This window comes from Daphnia magna, linkage group LG2, assembly GCF_020631705.1.
Source record: "Daphnia magna isolate NIES linkage group LG2, ASM2063170v1.1, whole genome shotgun sequence".
NCBI lineage: Eukaryota > Metazoa > Arthropoda > Branchiopoda > Diplostraca > Daphniidae > Daphnia > Daphnia magna.
Window position 1 is genome coordinate 8,980,550 of NC_059183.1, and position 17,088 is coordinate 8,997,637.

General features: G+C 40.2%; 7 protein-coding genes across 14 annotated transcripts; 4 read left to right on the plus strand and 3 right to left on the minus strand.

Moving 5' to 3' along the window:
• The first annotated feature begins 177 nt into the window (after positions 1–177).
• Positions 178–1,562, plus strand: LOC116917106 (thymidylate synthase). Its single transcript, XM_032922479.2, has 6 exons — positions 178–334; positions 397–523; positions 582–761; positions 822–897; positions 961–1,231; positions 1,308–1,562. The coding sequence occupies exons 1-6, from the start codon at positions 326–328 to the stop codon at positions 1,515–1,517; spliced, it is 873 nt and encodes a 290-aa protein (XP_032778370.2). The 5' UTR covers positions 178–325; the 3' UTR covers positions 1,518–1,562.
• A 240-nt stretch (positions 1,563–1,802) lies between these two features.
• Positions 1,803–2,551, plus strand: LOC116917108 (mitochondrial import inner membrane translocase subunit Tim10 B). Its single transcript, XM_032922481.2, has 3 exons — positions 1,803–1,909; positions 1,975–2,070; positions 2,126–2,551. The coding sequence occupies exons 1-3, from the start codon at positions 1,892–1,894 to the stop codon at positions 2,369–2,371; spliced, it is 360 nt and encodes a 119-aa protein (XP_032778372.2). The 5' UTR covers positions 1,803–1,891; the 3' UTR covers positions 2,372–2,551.
• On the plus strand, positions 2,405–3,367 carry LOC116917105 (L-seryl-tRNA(Sec) kinase). Its single transcript, XM_032922478.2, has one exon. The coding sequence runs from the start codon at positions 2,405–2,407 to the stop codon at positions 3,317–3,319; it is 915 nt and encodes a 304-aa protein (XP_032778369.1). The 3' UTR covers positions 3,320–3,367.
• LOC116917102 (transcription initiation factor TFIID subunit 7) lies at positions 3,103–4,983 on the minus strand. Its single transcript, XM_032922471.2, has 8 exons — positions 4,769–4,983; positions 4,571–4,702; positions 4,418–4,498; positions 3,961–4,339; positions 3,760–3,899; positions 3,599–3,701; positions 3,369–3,538; positions 3,103–3,310 (listed from the first exon to the last, which is right to left on the minus strand). Exons 1-8 carry the CDS (start codon positions 4,865–4,867, stop codon positions 3,284–3,286), a joined length of 1,131 nt encoding a protein of 376 aa, XP_032778362.1. The 5' UTR covers positions 4,868–4,983; the 3' UTR covers positions 3,103–3,283.
• A 62-nt stretch (positions 4,984–5,045) lies between these two features.
• LOC116917103 (S-formylglutathione hydrolase) lies at positions 5,046–13,684 on the plus strand. 4 transcript variants are annotated; one of them, XM_045169148.1, is made up of 6 exons: positions 5,046–5,238; positions 5,308–5,501; positions 5,560–5,749; positions 5,809–6,028; positions 6,104–6,284; positions 12,924–13,684. In XM_045169148.1, the coding sequence occupies exons 1-5, from the start codon at positions 5,168–5,170 to the stop codon at positions 6,281–6,283; spliced, it is 855 nt and encodes a 284-aa protein (XP_045025083.1). In that variant the 5' UTR covers positions 5,046–5,167; the 3' UTR covers position 6,284; positions 12,924–13,684. The 4 variants fall into 4 exon arrangements, with proteins under 4 accessions (XP_045025083.1, XP_032778363.1, XP_045025082.1 ...); XM_032922472.2 differs by lacking the exon at positions 12,924–13,684 and adding an exon at positions 12,619–12,889; XM_045169147.1 differs by lacking the exon at positions 12,924–13,684 and adding an exon at positions 12,684–12,889.
• LOC116917104 (ras-related and estrogen-regulated growth inhibitor-like protein) lies at positions 6,040–9,192 on the minus strand. 5 transcript variants are annotated; one of them, XM_032922473.2, is made up of 5 exons: positions 8,709–9,150; positions 8,312–8,368; positions 7,765–7,841; positions 7,032–7,220; positions 6,040–6,968 (listed from the first exon to the last, which is right to left on the minus strand). In XM_032922473.2, exons 1-5 carry the CDS (start codon positions 9,058–9,060, stop codon positions 6,585–6,587), a joined length of 1,059 nt encoding a protein of 352 aa, XP_032778364.2. In that variant the 5' UTR covers positions 9,061–9,150; the 3' UTR covers positions 6,040–6,584. The 5 variants fall into 5 exon arrangements, 3 of the variants coding, with proteins under 3 accessions (XP_032778364.2, XP_032778368.2, XP_032778366.2); XM_032922477.2 differs by having other exon boundaries at positions 6,327–6,963; positions 8,709–9,181; XM_032922475.2 differs by having other exon boundaries at positions 6,327–6,963; positions 7,032–7,051; positions 8,709–9,166.
• Positions 9,662–13,375, minus strand: LOC116917107 (ras-related and estrogen-regulated growth inhibitor-like protein). The gene is made up of 6 exons (XM_032922480.2): positions 13,239–13,375; positions 12,007–12,103; positions 11,807–11,863; positions 11,652–11,728; positions 10,774–11,025; positions 9,662–10,537 (listed from the first exon to the last, which is right to left on the minus strand). The coding sequence occupies exons 2-6, from the start codon at positions 12,071–12,073 to the stop codon at positions 10,157–10,159; spliced, it is 834 nt and encodes a 277-aa protein (XP_032778371.2). The 5' UTR covers positions 12,074–12,103; positions 13,239–13,375; the 3' UTR covers positions 9,662–10,156.
• Positions 13,685–17,088: the final 3,404 nt, after the last annotated feature.

Sequence of the window (17,088 nt, forward strand, 5' to 3'; positions counted from 1 at the left end):
GAAGGTTTTGGGTCGGGGCATGGTCGGGGCGTATGAGTGATTTTCCGCCCGGTGGGACTGCCATCTGTTGACAAATGAGTTTTTGTTTGTTTTCTGAGTGAAGTGAAACAACACACCCGCAAGAGGCGCTCCCACCGGGCGGAAAACTCTTTCGCCCCGACCGCCCCGACCCAAAACCCCCGTTTTTTTGTATAGTAATCCCCGCAAGAGGGTACCTGCATACCTCCATACTGGATACTCCAGTATGCAATTTGCAGTAACTGGAAAAGGCGGTTGTTTGAAGTAGGCGGTTTTTTATTTATCTCCATTCACAACAGTTTAAACGATGGCCGAGGTTTGCATTAGATTATTATTATTACACCTTTCATGGAATTAAATTGGAAATTTTTATTGAAGCACGAGGAACACCAGTATTTAAACCTCATTAGAAACCTTATTCAAAACGGAAATGTCAAAGGAGATCGGACAGGCACTGGAACAAGATCAATTTTTGGAGCACAAATGCGATTCAGTTTGCGACATGGTATGTCTAAACTTCATTTTAATCGCATGCAATGATAGTTTATGTGGTGCTCTAACAGGAAAATTTCCCTTGTTGACAACTAAACGAGTCTTCTGGAGAGGCTTGATGGAAGAACTTCTTTGGTTTGTCAGGGGTTCAACAAATGCTAAAGAACTTCAACAAAAGGATGTCCGTATATGGGATGGAAACAGCTCAAGGGAGTTTCTTGATTCATTAGGCTTGAAGGATAGAGAAGAAGGTGCAATTTTTACCTATTATTGATGTTTTGGGAATAATTACTGGACTCTTTTACCAACAGGAGACTTGGGTCCAATCTATGGCTTTCAATGGCGGCATTTTGGGGCTAAATATGACAATATGTACAGTGATTACAGGTCTGTTGGAAAGAACTAATGTTTTTAAACTGATGTTTTAGATTATATATTGCATTTTTGAAGTGGTCAAGGGGTTGATCAACTGAAAAATTTGATAGAAACGATACGTACAAATCCTGACGATCGACGCATGATTCTTACAGCTTGGAATCCAACGGCATTACCACTAATGGCGTTACCACCGTGCCATTGCTTGGCCCAGTTCTATGTAGCAAATGGTGAACTGTCTTGCCAAATGTATCAAAGATCTGCTGATATGGGTTTAGGTGTTCCCTTTAACATAGCCAGCTATTCTTTGCTGACATGCATGATAGCTCACGTCACTGGTCTAAATGTAAGGAATTTCATTCTTCGGTTAGTAATGTCGTAATTTAAAAGTTATTATTGTTTTGTTTGTTTTCTTGCTGAAGCCCGGAGAATTCATTCATACGCTTGGAGATGCTCATGTTTACAGTAATCACATAAGTGCACTCAAAAAGCAGTTGGAACGAGAGCCGCGACCATTTCCCATTCTTAAAATCACGCGTCAAGTGCCTGATATTGACGATTTTAAAGCCGAAGATTTTGTACTTGAAGGGTATGATCCGCATCCAAAGATCCCGATGGATATGGCTGTTTAGACATTGTACCTCTCCTTTAATAAAATTAATCAAATTATATACTGACCCCATAAAGTCATGAACCATGATTTTTCATTGACATTTGTGGAAAACAAAAACCTTGTTTAGCGTTTTTAAAACTTATGTTTAGCGAATCAAATTAGGCTGTACATTTTATCTAAATCACGGTGACTTCTTAGACTTCTTAATTTTTGTTTTATTTTTCAAACCAGTTCACTTCAATCTTCAAAGTTCAAAGACTTCAAACTTAAAAAAAATTTTTATATTTCTTTTATTTTAACCAAGAAGAGGCTTCTTTTCTGTTCACGTGTCCAGCCCGACTTCATTCGTGTGTCTAAGATTTTAGAAACCAAAAAGGTTTTGTGGAAAAAATAATGGATGCGCTTAGAAATGTAAGTTTGTAACCGGGTTCACATAAACAGAAATGGGTGAATGCTAACCATTTTTCTCTCGGTAGTTCAAAGACTTTCTCCTAGTATTCAACACAATGTCAGAGACCTGTTTTACCAGATGCGTGAACACATTTCAGACTAGAGAATTGACGGAGGATGAGGTAAGGATTTGCTTTATTACAGACATTCTCATTGATCATGCTCTTTAAATTCTAGGATCGTTGTGTTGAACTATGTTCAAATAAAAACATTCGGGTTAACCATAAGGTCATGTCTGTGTACATGGAAGTTCAGCCCCTTATTGTGCAAAAACGAATAGAAGAAATGGAGAAACTAAATCCCCCAGCTACTGAAAATGTTCCAGAATCTGTAGAGACAAGCAACTATACACAACCTGATAACTTTACACCATCTGACTCAAAAGATGAAACCCAAGACACCTCTTCACAGCCTCAACCTTAAAATTGCATCATTAGGTAAAAAGTGACAACAAAAATGAACCAAAATTTTTGCATTGTGGTCCTATTAGGCTTGCCTGCTAGTGGAAAGAGCTGGTTAGCAAACAAATTATGTAGTTTTTTGTCTGAAAATGATTGTGTTGTGAAGTGTGCAGCTTATGATAACATTGTGAGTTTAGAAGAGCAGGCCAAAATTGCTCTTTCTTCAACTAGTGAATTGACAAAACATTATCGTCGCGAGATGAAAGAAACCGTGGAATCTATTTTGGCAACACCTAATTCGTCCCAAAAGAACGTGATGATTGTGGACGATAACAACTATTATCGAAGCATGCGGTATGAATATCATCAGCTAGCTGCTAAGTTCAACACGGGTTACCTTCAAATCTACGTAAGGTGCGAAGTCGCTAACGCCTTATTCCAAAACAGCAATCGCCCACAAAGCAATCGTGTTCCCGACTGTGTAATTGTTCAGATGGATACCAGACTTGAATTACCGTGTGAATCATGGGAAAACTCGCTGACAATCGACTCAGCCGACTTAAATAATCCATCAATGATGAGCAAGATATGGGTCCGCATACAGGAAGCTATCAGTAATCCTGTCTCAACAATCAAGAGGCTCGAAGAGAAGAAACTCGTAGCCGAGCAAAGCAAATTATGCAACAATCATAATGTCGTTCACAATATCGACAAAGCTCTAAGAAAACAAATAAGTCAGTACATACGCGAACACAAAGAAAAAAATAGTGCTCGTGTATTGGCGGCACAGCTTAACGACATTCGACAGTCCGTCATGGAAGATGCCAAAAGAGGAATCATAGTACCCCCTGCAGACATCCTGAAAGCAGATGAATCCATCGACATGCCTAAACTTGAAACTTGGGTTACCACGATTTTCCTCCAAAGGTGTTCATCACAGCATGGACATGACTTGGTCATACTAGAATGAATATACTGGTCAAAATCGCTGGTTGATTAATAAACAGCAATACGATCACCTCTTCTTTTTTTTCTTGTTCTTGTGCTACAAGTTTTGAAAGAGCCATTTGGAATCTTTGTTTTAAAGCGGCGTTCTCGATAGTAGCAAGCTCATTTTCTTGAGCTTGTCTCAAGTTTTTGATTTCACGGATCTCATCTCTTAGCTTGTCAGCCATTTTTTGCAAATCGTCTAACAGTAACGAGAAATAAAGATTAGACGGCAAACAAACAAACAAAAAAATTTACTTGCCTTTTTGTGTGTCGACAACTTTTTTCTGTGGAGATAAATTAGATGAACTGCTATCGTCACGAAACATGTCTCCACTAAACTGGGTTACCATGGAATTAGACCCCTAAACAAGGAAGGCGAAAAACATTAATATGAATTACTGTATTTCGCTTGGTCCATACCCTGTTGCTTCCAGCATAGAATTCCGATCCCGACCCCCGGGATTCATCGCTATTCTCATAGTCAGACTCCATGATATTTATTTTACTTCCGTGTTCTTCATCGGAGTCACTCAACGCTTCACCGAAAATATCATGCTCAGCTAAAAATAAAAAAGCATAAATTTCCCATATAAAAAGTGAGATGTTAAAAACAGATCATACCCAAGCCGCGATTTTGAGTGCTGACAAAGGTACCCGACGCAAGTGGAACGGTCATAGCAGCACCGTCTCCCAAACCGGCCTCGTTGGCGGCCTTTACTTTAGATTCATCTTCTTCTGTGATTAGTTCCCATCGTACGCTAACTGCCTCGTTATCAACACGTAGCAAGCGCCTAACTTCTTTCTCAATTTCTGGAGCCTCCACGTATTTCTTTTTTAATGTTTTTCTGAATCTCCTTTTTCTAACATTTTTCATTGGAGGAGCTATGCCATGTGGCATTAGGAATTTTTTATCAACTTTATGGGGATCTTTTTTCTTTGGTTTAACAGGAGTTTCTTCTTCACTACTTGACTGTTGTTCACCCTCTTTGCAAATTAAAATCTAAAGAATTAAAAAATATACATAAAGTAACATCAAGGGTTTTTCCTTCCAAAAACCTTTTAATAAGTAATAACTCACCTGGCTGACATCTGCAGTTTTATAAAAGGTTTTGTTGTCTATAGTTTTTTGAGATTCCATGACACAAGGTAGATCTAAAACCTGAAATAAACAGCAAATGCACACATATACTTAGTCATAAACACCTAGTGCAAAATCTTCTTGGAATAATACCTTGGTAGACATGACCCATGAATCAAACTGAACCAATCCTTTTCTCATGTCGTTATCCAACCTTATACTCAGTCGGTCTTTCAGATTCATCACACCTGTCCTCAGGGTTTGCCTCAGACCTTCTGCACATTCCTAATATGAAGGAATACAAAGAAATTTAGCTGGCAAGTACTTTTCTTAATGTGTCCAAGTGCTTACTGGTAGGCTTGCTGGTAATCTCAGTATGAACTGATTTTCCAACTCATCTCCTCCATTATCATTAGTACTGCTCGGTGGTAATACCGTGGGTCTATTCATTTTTCAAAATAGGATACACCATCAATTATGTATCATGAAAACCACACTGAAGTACAAATAATAGGAAAATAACAACTGTCAGCAGTTAACCAGCTGGAGCAGACGCAACAACAAAATATGAATCCTAATTTTGAAAAAAGACAACGCTGCAGCGTTGCGTTTTTATTTTCAATTGCAAGATATTTATTACTTGAAAATTTTAGTCTTTTTTCGTCAAATCTTATTCTACCGGCCACGGCATTGATAACTTTATCGCGGGAGGCACGTGGACATTGTTGCAGAACCACTATATTGAAAAGCATGGCCGGAATTACTCAAGTATCTTCAAATAAATGCTTTGGAGGTTTTCAAAAAGTCTTCTCACATGAAAGGTAATCATAGATTTGTTGTGAAGGTGTTTTCACATTTTACAGTAGTATGTTTTGACTGTTTTTCCATAGTGAGGAACTCAAGTGCAAGATGAACTTTGCTGTGTACTTACCTCCAAAGGCAGAAGATGTCAATGTCAAGCTGCCAGTTATTTATTGGCTTTCGGGGCTGACATGCAATGAGCAAAATTTCATGCAAAAGGCTGGAGGTCAAAAACTGGCGGCAAATCATCAGTTTATCATTGTCTGTCCCGATACCAGTCCAAGTGGGTGCATAGTTTGTTCTTTATGTTTTATTCATATTCACATTTTACCTGGTTGTAGGGGGTTGTGGTATTGAGGGTGAAGAGGATAGCTGGGACTTTGGTACCGGTGCTGGCTTCTATGTTGATGCCAAAGAAGAAAAATGGAAGACAAATTATCGTATGTTTTCATATATCACCAAAGAGTTGCCACTACTGATTTCTGCAAACTTTCCTGCTGATTTGAGCCTAATGTCTATCATGGGCCATAGGTATAAAAAGCAATATAATTAGTAAAAACACAAATTATTGAACTTTTGAATGGGAACAGCATGGGAGGACATGGTGCTCTGATATGTGCTCTGAAGAACCCGGGGCTCTACAAAAGTGTATCGGCGTTTGCACCGATTTGCAACCCAGTCAAATGTCCATGGGGTGAAAAAGCGTTCTCAGGCTATCTGGGTGCTGACAAAACCCTGTGGGAGGAGTGGGATGCCACGTGTTTGGTTGCCAACTATCAAGGCGCCCCACTTCAGATTTTTGTTGACCAGGTACATCCAACCTAATTTTTCTGTCTATTTTTGTGTAGCGAAAGTCAGGATAATTATTTTACAAATAATTCTTAGGGAGAGGAAGATCAGTTTCTAAAGGACGGCCAGCTTCTTCCCGATAACTTAGTCGAATCATGTGCTAAAGCCGGTATGCCAATAATTCTACGGAAGCAGGCAGGATACGACCATAGTTACTACTTCATAGCAACTTACCTGGAAGACCATTTCAGCCATCATGCAAAATTCCTCCAATAAGGTTAGATTTCATTACTTTAGTAGTGGGTCAAGCTGTAGCGGATATTCTTTGTTTCTGTTTATTAAAATTATATTCAATACTGTCATTGGCGTCAAACATGCAATGAGGTTGGAGGCTACACTTCTGGCAGCCTTCCAATGAGACTGTGTAAACAAAATATATATCGGGTAAAAAGAGATCATCTCGTTAGAGCAACTGACGATTGAAAAGGAATGCCATTAGTAATTTGTCCGATGCGTGGAATTTAACCGTCTGGTCGGACGCCGGTTGGTTGTGGGTGACAGAGGTAGACGTAAGCAATTATAGAGAGAAAGAAGGTCGTTTTTTTATTCCTTTATTCGATTTGACCTCCTTCTCTGTTGGCGTATTCACTTTGCTTTCACTTTCGTCGCTCGTGTGAAGCGACGATGCAGTTGAACTACTTTTTAGTTTGGGCTTTTCTCCGTCCGCTTCACTGAAGGAAGAGCCAGAGGAACGGCCAATCAATGAGCTAAATAACTTTGTGACGTGCATTAGGGAAGGTTTTTTCTGGCGAACGGCTGTTCGTTGTGACTTGAGCGTCCGCACCTCTCGAAACAACGCCGTCATCGTGAGTTCCACTCCCTCGACGTCTTCAGCTGCCGAAAGCTCAGCAAAGTGGCAATTGTTTTGTACCGCCAACGCTTGGCCATCCTCGACTCTAACCTTCATGCGAGTAGAACGCGTTATTTAGAAATAATTGTTGAAATTTCTATGAGTTTAGATTACCTGACGAAGATGTTCGAGATCTTTTTGATTCGCCAACAAAAGTACCGGTAGATAAAAAGGCATTTTGAGACTCTGTATTTTTTCAAGCATCGTAGCTGCGGCCTCGAAACTCGAGCTATTTCCGATAGAATAGACAACTATACATGCGTCTGCCCATGAAACATGAACCGTTGGGAAAGAAAAATCCGCCTTGGAAATAAGAATAGACCGCTTTTGAATTAATGGAATTTAATTTTTTTTTTTTTAGGATGGACGCCGACTACTCAGTAACTATTACTGCGTTATTGTTCTTTTTTTTTTTGAAGGACTCGCACTTGTGTTATCTTGTGACGATCAGTCATCCGTAAATATTTATGTCAAGGTCGATAACAGTGACTTGCTTATTATTGCATATTCGCAACAAGATTTGATTTCAGAGAATTTTCAGATTTTATCGCAGTAGTAAGTATGCTCGCCCTTGGCATTATTTTTGTTTCACCCAGCAATTCAGTCATAAAAAAATCTGTCGATCGTCGTGTCGTGCGAATGCGTTCAATTACTCTGTATTCTTTGTCATCGATGTCGGTTAACTAGCCTAGTTTTCGCCCCCAAAAGCAAGGCAGTTTGCCAGTATGTTACATCATCCTTTGTCCCTTTTTGCGAGCAGTGCCACAATTCGGTTGGTTAATAGTAGTTTGCACACCGGGAAACCGCCCCTTGTAGAAGAAAATCGATAATTGATGACTCATCTTACCGAAGCGTTTGAAGTATCTGCGATTTCAATCTGCGAAGGAAACCCATCGATTTTGATTGTTTTCTTGTAGAGCAAATCTGACAACAATATGTTTTAAAAATCAATACGTTGTGTCTATATGCGATACGTGCTTTTAACCCGATGTGGGTTTAGGCACACGGATGATCTTCTTAAATTGTTAACGTGTACAAGGGGAACATGTGGCTCACGTGGAGCTCAACGTGAGCGTTCAAAGTTGGCCGTCTGCTTTGTTAGTTCCAGTTGAGTTGTACGAGAGGAATAAAAAGAGGGAGAGAAATGACTAGACCTTTTACCCTCCCATTTCCATCACACTCTTCCGGGAAATGTGCATTGAACGGATCGATTATTTTCATTTCTACTCGCCGTACTTTTTTCTTTTCGTATCGCGTAGGCATCGCCGTTCGTCGATGTTAATTTCTTATTCCAACTCTCTCATTTTGCCATTTCTTTTGGGGAACGTATCGTTGGGGTCAACAGGTTTTAAAGATAAAACGCAAAAGTCAAAAGAAATTTGGTTTGTGTATACCTTTTCCCGTGCAGTATTCTCCGATGAATCGATTGGTCAAATAACGAACCACAACAGCTGCAACGTAAACAGTGCAAAAATAGATATAGATTTTTAATGGTGTTGCCGTTGCACGAACGTGCCCATTTTTTTTTTTGCGAAGAAGTGGTGGGTGTCGCGAAAATTGACCTTTCAGTCGGATGAATAAGAGATAATAGCAGCTTTGCGAAGGAGTGTTAGTCTGCAGGTGATGAGCGTCGCATCCGCGTTGCTAGGCAACACAAAGAAACCAAGCGTAGGTTGCGAACGAATGCGGTGTCGTGATTATTAAACAACATTTTGATTAAGATAAAAGCCCCATTTTTTTTTTTAATTGGAATAAATGTCATTCTAACCCTCGCAAGGCAATGGAATTTACCCGTTTTTCCGACGGCCGCTGATCCTAGGACACACACTCTTATTCGTGGCACATTTTTGTCTGCATCGATTTTAGTTAATCGACCGAACGCGACGCTGCTGATCTTCTCGTCGAGTCGCATTTTTGCCTTTTGATTCTCTTGACTGCTGGATTTTTTTTTGTCCGTCGCGTTGTTGTCCATCCCCACCCACTGTAATGCACAACTGCGTTTGACTTGGGATTTCAGCTCGCTCTTTCTTTTTCTTTGTGTGCCTTTGGCTGAGTAGACGATGAAGTCAAGTTGCATCTCGTTATAACGGCGACTGGCCGCACCTCCGAACAGGAGAAACAACAATAAAGAATGACTAGGCATCGTGTCTGTTTTCCCTTGTAAAAATCAAATTCAGAGAATACCATAAGGTACTATACCCAGGAAATGGTTGCGCGTCCTTGTCTACCTCTATTAGCATATCAACCAAACGCTTAGAGAGAGAAATAAAAGGAGAGTTGGAAAACAAGCGATGGCAGCGGAATTCACGCTGGGCCTCTCTACAACATTTTCGCCGTAACGGCGCTTATCTGTGTCGTCATTTTCTGGGTTTTCCTTGTCGACAAGCTTTTGGTATTTCTGGGCAAGTGTCTAGCCAATTTTACCTCTTTTATTATTTTGAAGAAGTGGCGCGAATGGAAAGAAAAGTATTCGCAAATCTTTCGCAGATGTGGTTTGTTATTATCGTCTGTGCGCTGGGCCATTACTCACCCGAACGGACATAATAAATCCTTTCGCGCGTTTCGCCAAGTGACGGTTCCAACTGTTGTCTTTTCTTTTTATTTTCAGTTGTTTTTACTGAATATTTGTTTTCGTTTTTCTGAAGTTTTTATATTCCGCTCAAAGTGGGACACGAGTTGGCTCTCTGTGTGTCCGCCCACGGCGATGGAGATGTTTGTAAAATGATTTGCGCGCTATTGAGTCGTCATTGTGAGATTCTTTCATTTTCATTCGTTCAACATCACAGGGAAGAAACTGTTAAATTCTTTCACGCGCAAACACAATCGACCAATAATTGTGACAAACATAACAACCGATATTATCACATATTCAAACATATCAAATTTTCTGAGCCATTTGTTTGATCAAAATAAAGAATTTTGAAGTTGGGAAATCAAAATATTTTTACACAATTTCTCCGTCACTCTACTTTTTTTTTACATAAAATAAGAAACACATTTTGGATTAATTTTATCAAATTTTGCGTGTAGAAGTAAAAACAGCGAAATCTCTTGATATCGAGAATCCAATTCAATAACAGCCATTGCCATACAATTTTTCACTTTGATTCAATTTCAAAATAAATGTCGAATCCATTTTTGTTTTTGCACGTACAAATTTGTGATATAGACATCAGGTAAAGAGAGTATTTTTGCGTGAAATCTCTTATAATATAATGGCAACTAGGGAGCGATGGATATTAGACGGACCGTTTTTTGAAAACAGATCGGAACGAACCTGCCACGTTTGGCATGGAAGATGCCATTTGAGAAGTGCCTCCCTTGCGAGAAGAAGGTAGTTCAGGTGGCATCGAATTACGACCCATCAGCGAACCGAGCATTCGATTGATGATGTAGACGGAACGCTTCCGCTGTCGGCTGTTATGACTGCTTCCGTTGTTGTTATTCGCGTTGTTATTGGCATCCTGTTGCCTGATTTTGAAACTCCGCGCTTCCTTGATCAATTGATTGAAAATGTCGGCCAAATCTTCCGGTTCGCTTTCGGCCGGATCTGCCGCTGAAACTTCGCAGAAAACGCATGAAAACCGTTTGGCCAGCTCCCTTCCCTCTGCCGCATTAACCTGTAGAAGAGGAAGGGGAAAAAATCCATACGTCATTTTCGATACTCGTCCGGTTTTTTCGTTCATTGCACTCACGAAACCGACATTTCTATTTTTGAACACGGACTCTGTCAACACCGTCAGAGTCCTGCTGTTGATGCATTTTTGCCCGTCTCAACAGTCTGCTCGAGACGCGTGTCCATCTGACACTGTGTTTTTCGTCCGATTTGACTCGCATTCCAGTTCGCATAACTAACCTGTCTTAGATGTCCGAGATCTTTTTTATTGGCCAACAAGACGACAGGTACGGACAGCGGGGATAGATTGATTTCGTGTTCTTCTTTGTTGTCGTCCTCAAAAGATTTTCGCTGGCAACTGGTCGAGTTGTTTGTCTGCAGGGCGATAAGAGCTTCGTGTGCTGCTTCAAAGCTTGTCCTGTCGGAAATCGAGTAGACAACGACGCAGGCGTCGCTGTTTTTGGCTCGTGTCGTCGGCACGCTCGTATCCTCCTGTGTTTTCATTTGTTTGGTCCCAAGGTTAAAAAAGAAAGAAAAACACAACAGATTTTAGAATAACAAATGGGCTAAGTCAAAGAGTGGTCAGTTGCAAACAATAAAAAACGCACAAGATCCGCACGCAGTTCATGCTGACTGATGACACAGACCCTTTTTTATTATTTCGTTTTCTTTCCTTTTTTTTTGCATTGTATTTTATTACGTTGTTTGAACGCTCACTTCCTCTAAAGATTACAATAACGTTTGATTATTGAAACTGGAGAGCCCATCTACAGCTCGATGTGTAAATATTTACGTGAAGTTCAATGGCATTTCCGTTTTTTTCATTTTGATACCCTTTTTTTTGTTTCCTTTTTTGTTTACAATTAATTTGTTTATTTTATTAAGCTCTTCCCGGATCTATATTGAAATACTTTGGCTTTTTGGATTTAACCGCACATTTCTATTGATAGTTGCTGTTGCTATGGTTTCCATCAAAACAGTCGTTTCTTTTTTCGGTTGCCATAGCAAATTATTCTTCATCTGTACAAGGATAATCACGTTGGATTCTTAATATGACACAACTATTTTCAACACAAAAAAAAAAGGGGGGGCGGACGTGTTCTATTTCGTTATCTTACCGGATGATTAGAGACGTCGACGATTTCAACTTCGACGCTCGATCCGTCTATGCAGAAAACTTGCCGATATGATAAATCTAGAAACGCGGTTAAAAAAGAGATGCAATAGGATTACGCACACATACAATCAACATGTTCTTGTTTTGAATTTTTACCTGTGTGCGATTTGTATTCACCGATGTAACGCCGCGTTAGGTAGCGAACCGTTAGAGCTGGGCACGTTTCCAAGCGAAGCGAATCAATAATTAAAAAAAAAAAAAAACAATTTAGAAATGTTTATTTTTAAAAATGAAATTGGCAGAAACAGCAGTTATTGACGTGAAGAAGAAAAACAACGATATAAAAAGCAACATACCTGATTTCCCCACTTGGCGGGCTCCGATGATCGTTACTTTGACTTGGTATTGAATCCCGTTTTTCATGATGACGGTATGGCCTGGCTCTTGTAGAACCTAATTACACGTACAGAAAAGAAAAAAAAAAAACATTTTGAAAATCGTTACGGGATTAAAGCAACAGTGATAGAAGCTGATAAAAGGAAATTCAATTTTCTTTGTGCTATTTACCCCCCCATCAGCATTAAATAATTTTAAACAAAAAAGAATATGGAGAGAGTCCTTCTCATTTCCTCTTTGTGTAAAGATAGCAACTAAGGATAAGCATCGAAAAAACGGGGCTAATTAGCTGGCCTGATTGCTTGCGGATATTTAGTTGCCTGACGTCAGCAAACCATGGCCGTCCTTGTCTATTGCGGGAAGACTTCGATTTTCGCCCAGCCTCCCCGTTTTTTGTATCTTTTTTGTTTTTATTGTCGGCTTTTTCGCTTGACAAAATTATTTTTGCTTCTATCCGTGTTGTTGTCTCTTCTTTTCAGAGTTGACCATTGCGGTGTGACCTACATCAGTTGTGTAACGACAACCGTTTGTGTTGTTTCTTTCTTCACGTTTTCTCTTATTGACTTTTGAAGTCTGTGGCCCCAGTAGGCGGATGATGGGTTTGATTTTTTGTTTCTTTGCTACGCCCGAACTACAGCGGACAGCGTCGCCACCCACCTTTCATCACTGTCGCGCTTTTCTTTGGCTCTCCATTTCAAAACAAGTCGCATTAACGAAGAAAGAAATCGTGCGCTTTTCTTCCAGACGTTTTTCTCGCTTTTTTTTTAACTATCGATTTGAGATGGGAACGTTATGCTCTGAGTTCGTTGCAATTACATAAAACAACCATTTGGCATTCCTCGATATCTTTTTTTTTTTTTTGCTCCTCTGTTTCTAGTTCTCTCTCTCTATATATATACCCGGTGGAGCATCCGGACTGTCGTATGGTGTGAGCAACATTAGGAGACTAACAGCTGCGCTATTACTATACACATCGCCACATCCGTCGACCAAAAGAGAATTTTTTTTTTTTTTATTTAGATTTATGTCTAGCCTTGATCGTTTCATTCCGCCATTTCTTTCATTTGACAGCCGCAAATGAAATGGCGCCAATTGGTGGACAGAAAACGATCTTCAAAAATTTATCAAATTTATCTGTTTTTCTCTACCGTACGTAAAAGTTGAATGCGGTTGGTTAACAACAGTTTCTTACCTGACGACGTTGACAGTTTTGAAATTCTTGTGTTGCGAAGAAAAAGAAGGGAAATCAAATATCCGTTTTGGATGGGCTTTGAAACTTGTGTTTTAGTTAATCAGCGCTGCAAGACACTGGCGATTCTTCTCTTAGAGACACAATTCTGAACTGATGTCAAAGCGAGCGGACACATTGGTGTATATCAAGTCTCGGCCTTCGCAAATGGTGGAATAAAAAAAAAACAAATCAAGTGCGCAAGCGCAAAGACGACGCTAAGAAGTCGTCGCCAAAATAAATCCAATTGGGAGCGGATGCGCTGCTGGTCTGCCCTCGCCGTTCCGTCTGGCCGTGTAGCCAGAGTCAAAACACGGGGATAGTACATTCTACGTCTATCTAGACGACCAGCAGAAACAACTTCCAATGCCACACATCCTCTGCCGCTAAATAAACTTTGTCAGTTGTTGTTTTGTTTTTTTTTCCTATTTTTTAGCGAAACAGAAGAAAGATCGGTGGGGGGGTTCCGAGTACGTGGCTGTCAGTTGGTCCCTCGTGCAATAAAAAGCGAATCCAAAGGGGGAAATCCTTTTCTTTTAATTATTATTATTATTTGGCAAGGATCTTGTAGATGATAGGGCGACCAACTGCTTTCGGTTTAGGAACTATAAACAGCTCGCCCTATGGGTCTGTCTAAACAGCGTCTTCTACGATACATCGGGGAGTCGTTAATATGTCAATGCGAGATTGCGTGGGTTGACTTTATAAACGGGATCGACGACCGTGGTATACAGGTGATCTTGCCCACGTGACCGGGACATGCTTTCCCATCAATTGTTCCTCCGTCGAGCCTCGTGGCTCTTCTAATTGCTTGTTGCTGAGATTGATAGACGCATCTGATAAAGTCAATTACATCAGCCACCTGTAAATCCATTGACGTTGGATCTTTTGGTGTACGTGTTCTATTCGAACGTGCAAAGCCCTTCGGTGATATCAATTTTGTTTGTGTGGACGTCACGATTTCTTTGTGCAGATCCAGACAAAGACCTTACAATATTTGTTGTATGTCGGCTAGATTTGTGTATAATTGGAATCAAATTTACCGTAGTCAGGGAAGCATAGTGAACTCGTGACATACTCGCGTGTTTTTTCTCGGCTGATTGCGACACAACGCCGATTATGTGCATCAGACTACGTGCTGCTGGTTGAATATCTGCTGAATGTAAATGATATCAATATTACCTTTACTAATTAATTTTTGGTAATATGACTCCCATATTATTCTATACAATGCTCATATCATTCTCTTGGAACGTGCAAGCCTGGCGATGGTATCCGCACGTCAGTCTATACACGCGGGGAATAGATAGGCATAGCAACCGCTTCTATAGCTAGCCTCTAATTAAGCCCGCTGTCATATCTGATTGCCAATTCGATGTTGTCCGGGAGACTGATATATGTTGGCTCTCTATTGGGCTGTACAAAAGGCTAGCTAATAAAACAATAAAAACTTAAGTTTTATGTTTTATGGCCACAGCTGGAATTCTTGATTAGACATTGAACTTGCTTTTTGTTCTTTTATTCCGCTTAAAGTGCACGAGCGGTTTTGCGCTAGACAAAAGCAATAGAATATTAAATTTGGAAAACTATGTTATCTTTTCCGCATGGCCTCATCTTTAGGTATCACTTGATCGGTATATTAGATTTTTATGGGCTCGACTTCTTTCGGAGAAATGATGGAAAAGACGAAAGAAAAGACGAAGTTACATATTCAGCCATGCACGTGAGGCATCACTCTCGTTCGACTATACGTGCAATCACGTTCGCGCTTTTACCGGGAAACAACCGAAACTTTTAAATGCTTGCCAATGTTATTGCATTAAAGACGCATAGTCTCATGGTAGTGGCTGATTATTTTTTCTTCCTAAATTAAAATATTTCTCCCTTTCTGCCTTTTTTATTCCACATTGCATTAGGCGTGTTTGATCTTGGTTTATTTCCGCTTGAAGGGGAAACTTGTGCCGTATGGGAAGGAAAAAGACACTAACAGTTTTCTGTCGATGCTCGTGCCCTTGTTAATTTTTTGTTTTTATTTTGTGTTGTTTGTTTGGTTTTCCCGTGATGCATTGGCAAAACGTGAGCGATGGGCGTGCGTTGTTTGCAAAGTTCATTGATGAAACGCGAGAGTATGGCGCCCTGGTTTACTTATAGATTCTTCCTTTGTTGGTCTTGTCCTTTACACCGCATTACCGCAAAAGTAAAAGTTCATTTTCTGAGATGGCACTTGTTTGATATTTCACTTGTTTCAAGTTTTCCTGAACGTCTACGAGAACTTCTCGCTTGAAGTTGGCCAATCAAACTATGTGGCACTGTGTGTAGCAGATTCAATTATTTAGCTTTCGTTAGTCGTCTTTATGAAGATTCGTTTTTTTGTGTGTGTGCAAATGATAATAATTGATCAGTTGGGGTATACAATCACGCATGCTATTGGCTGTGCATATTGGATTAGGCCGATCGATTGAGGGAAGAGCATGATATCTTAAGTAAACACGTGAGATTCGTTCACGTTTGCACGTGAGAAGGATCGATCTCTATCTTGTAAAATGCAAAACTCGATTGGAAGCTTTCAAGACTGTGGGGTGTTTTTCAATTAAACGGCAGCTGCCTTTTGTACGTTGTAGATTGCAATTTCCTGTATAAATTCACGACATATTGTTTAAACTTTTTATGTAACACCACTTTTCGATAGTTGCGTGCAAAAAAAATGTGTGCCACTAACGGGGGGGATTTCTTTATTGTTTGCCGAAGATTCTTCTGCGCAAAACAAAGAACATTTCACGGCACGTGTCAGTACCTTGCCGCTGCAGATGCTGAATACGCGTTATTATTTCATGTATCGCCTATCTCTAACCGAAAAGGTCAAAGTTTTCTCAGATTCTTAACGGCTCTTCGTGTAGGCTAACAGTAACATGGAAACACAAAGAGAACTCACGTCTTTCACTCCCGCAAAATTCAAAGAATAGCAGAATCTTCTCGGATTTACTGCAAATCACTGATTATGATCAATCAATTGTAGATGGATTCCAAGTATATCCTCGTGTATCCCTTTTTCATCCAGCTATGGCGAATGAGCGTTCATAATTCCCCGATTAGAAAATCAAGAAAGAATTAAGAACAACATCGAATTAGCGAAAAGAACGTTGCGAGCGGGCGCAGCGTCTACCTTTGGCTGATGCAATCTTCGAATTCGATTTAATTTAAAAGTGAGGAAATTAAATTGTCAAACCAAAGGCACGGCCTTGTAATTGAACGCGTAACAAGGAAGAACATTCCGTTCAAACGTCTATGCGAGTGGGTGTTTTCACTGGTAGAAATGATAGTCTATCAGCTTCTCAGTGAATGGTGATACCCCGCGTTGGTGTGGCAGGAAATAGAATCCAAAAATAGTCACTGCAATTTTGCGAAAATGCCTAGCGATGGCGTGTAGTGCGAGTCTATTTCAAACGGAAACTGTAATATCTCCTGTATTTATCTCAGCTGTCTCCCTGTATATTGAGACTATTCCGTATAGATGGCTTACGTTAGCAACTGTTTGTATGGGTTCTAGCCTGACTGATGATCAAACGAACGCGGAGAAGGTCACGATATGAACAAAGAACTTCTTGTGACGGCCCTCCAAGTTGTTCGTTTCTCGTCTTGGCTTTAGCCGAAACGTACCGTGACTGATTGGCACTAGAAATAAGCAGCATTGGTCTTGACGTTGTCAACTGTGCAAAACAATTCGTACGGTTGGTGAATCTAATTTTGTCTAGACGAAAATGGGAGGGATCCGTTTGCCTTTTCGTGACACACTCTGCGACCCAATGACCTACTT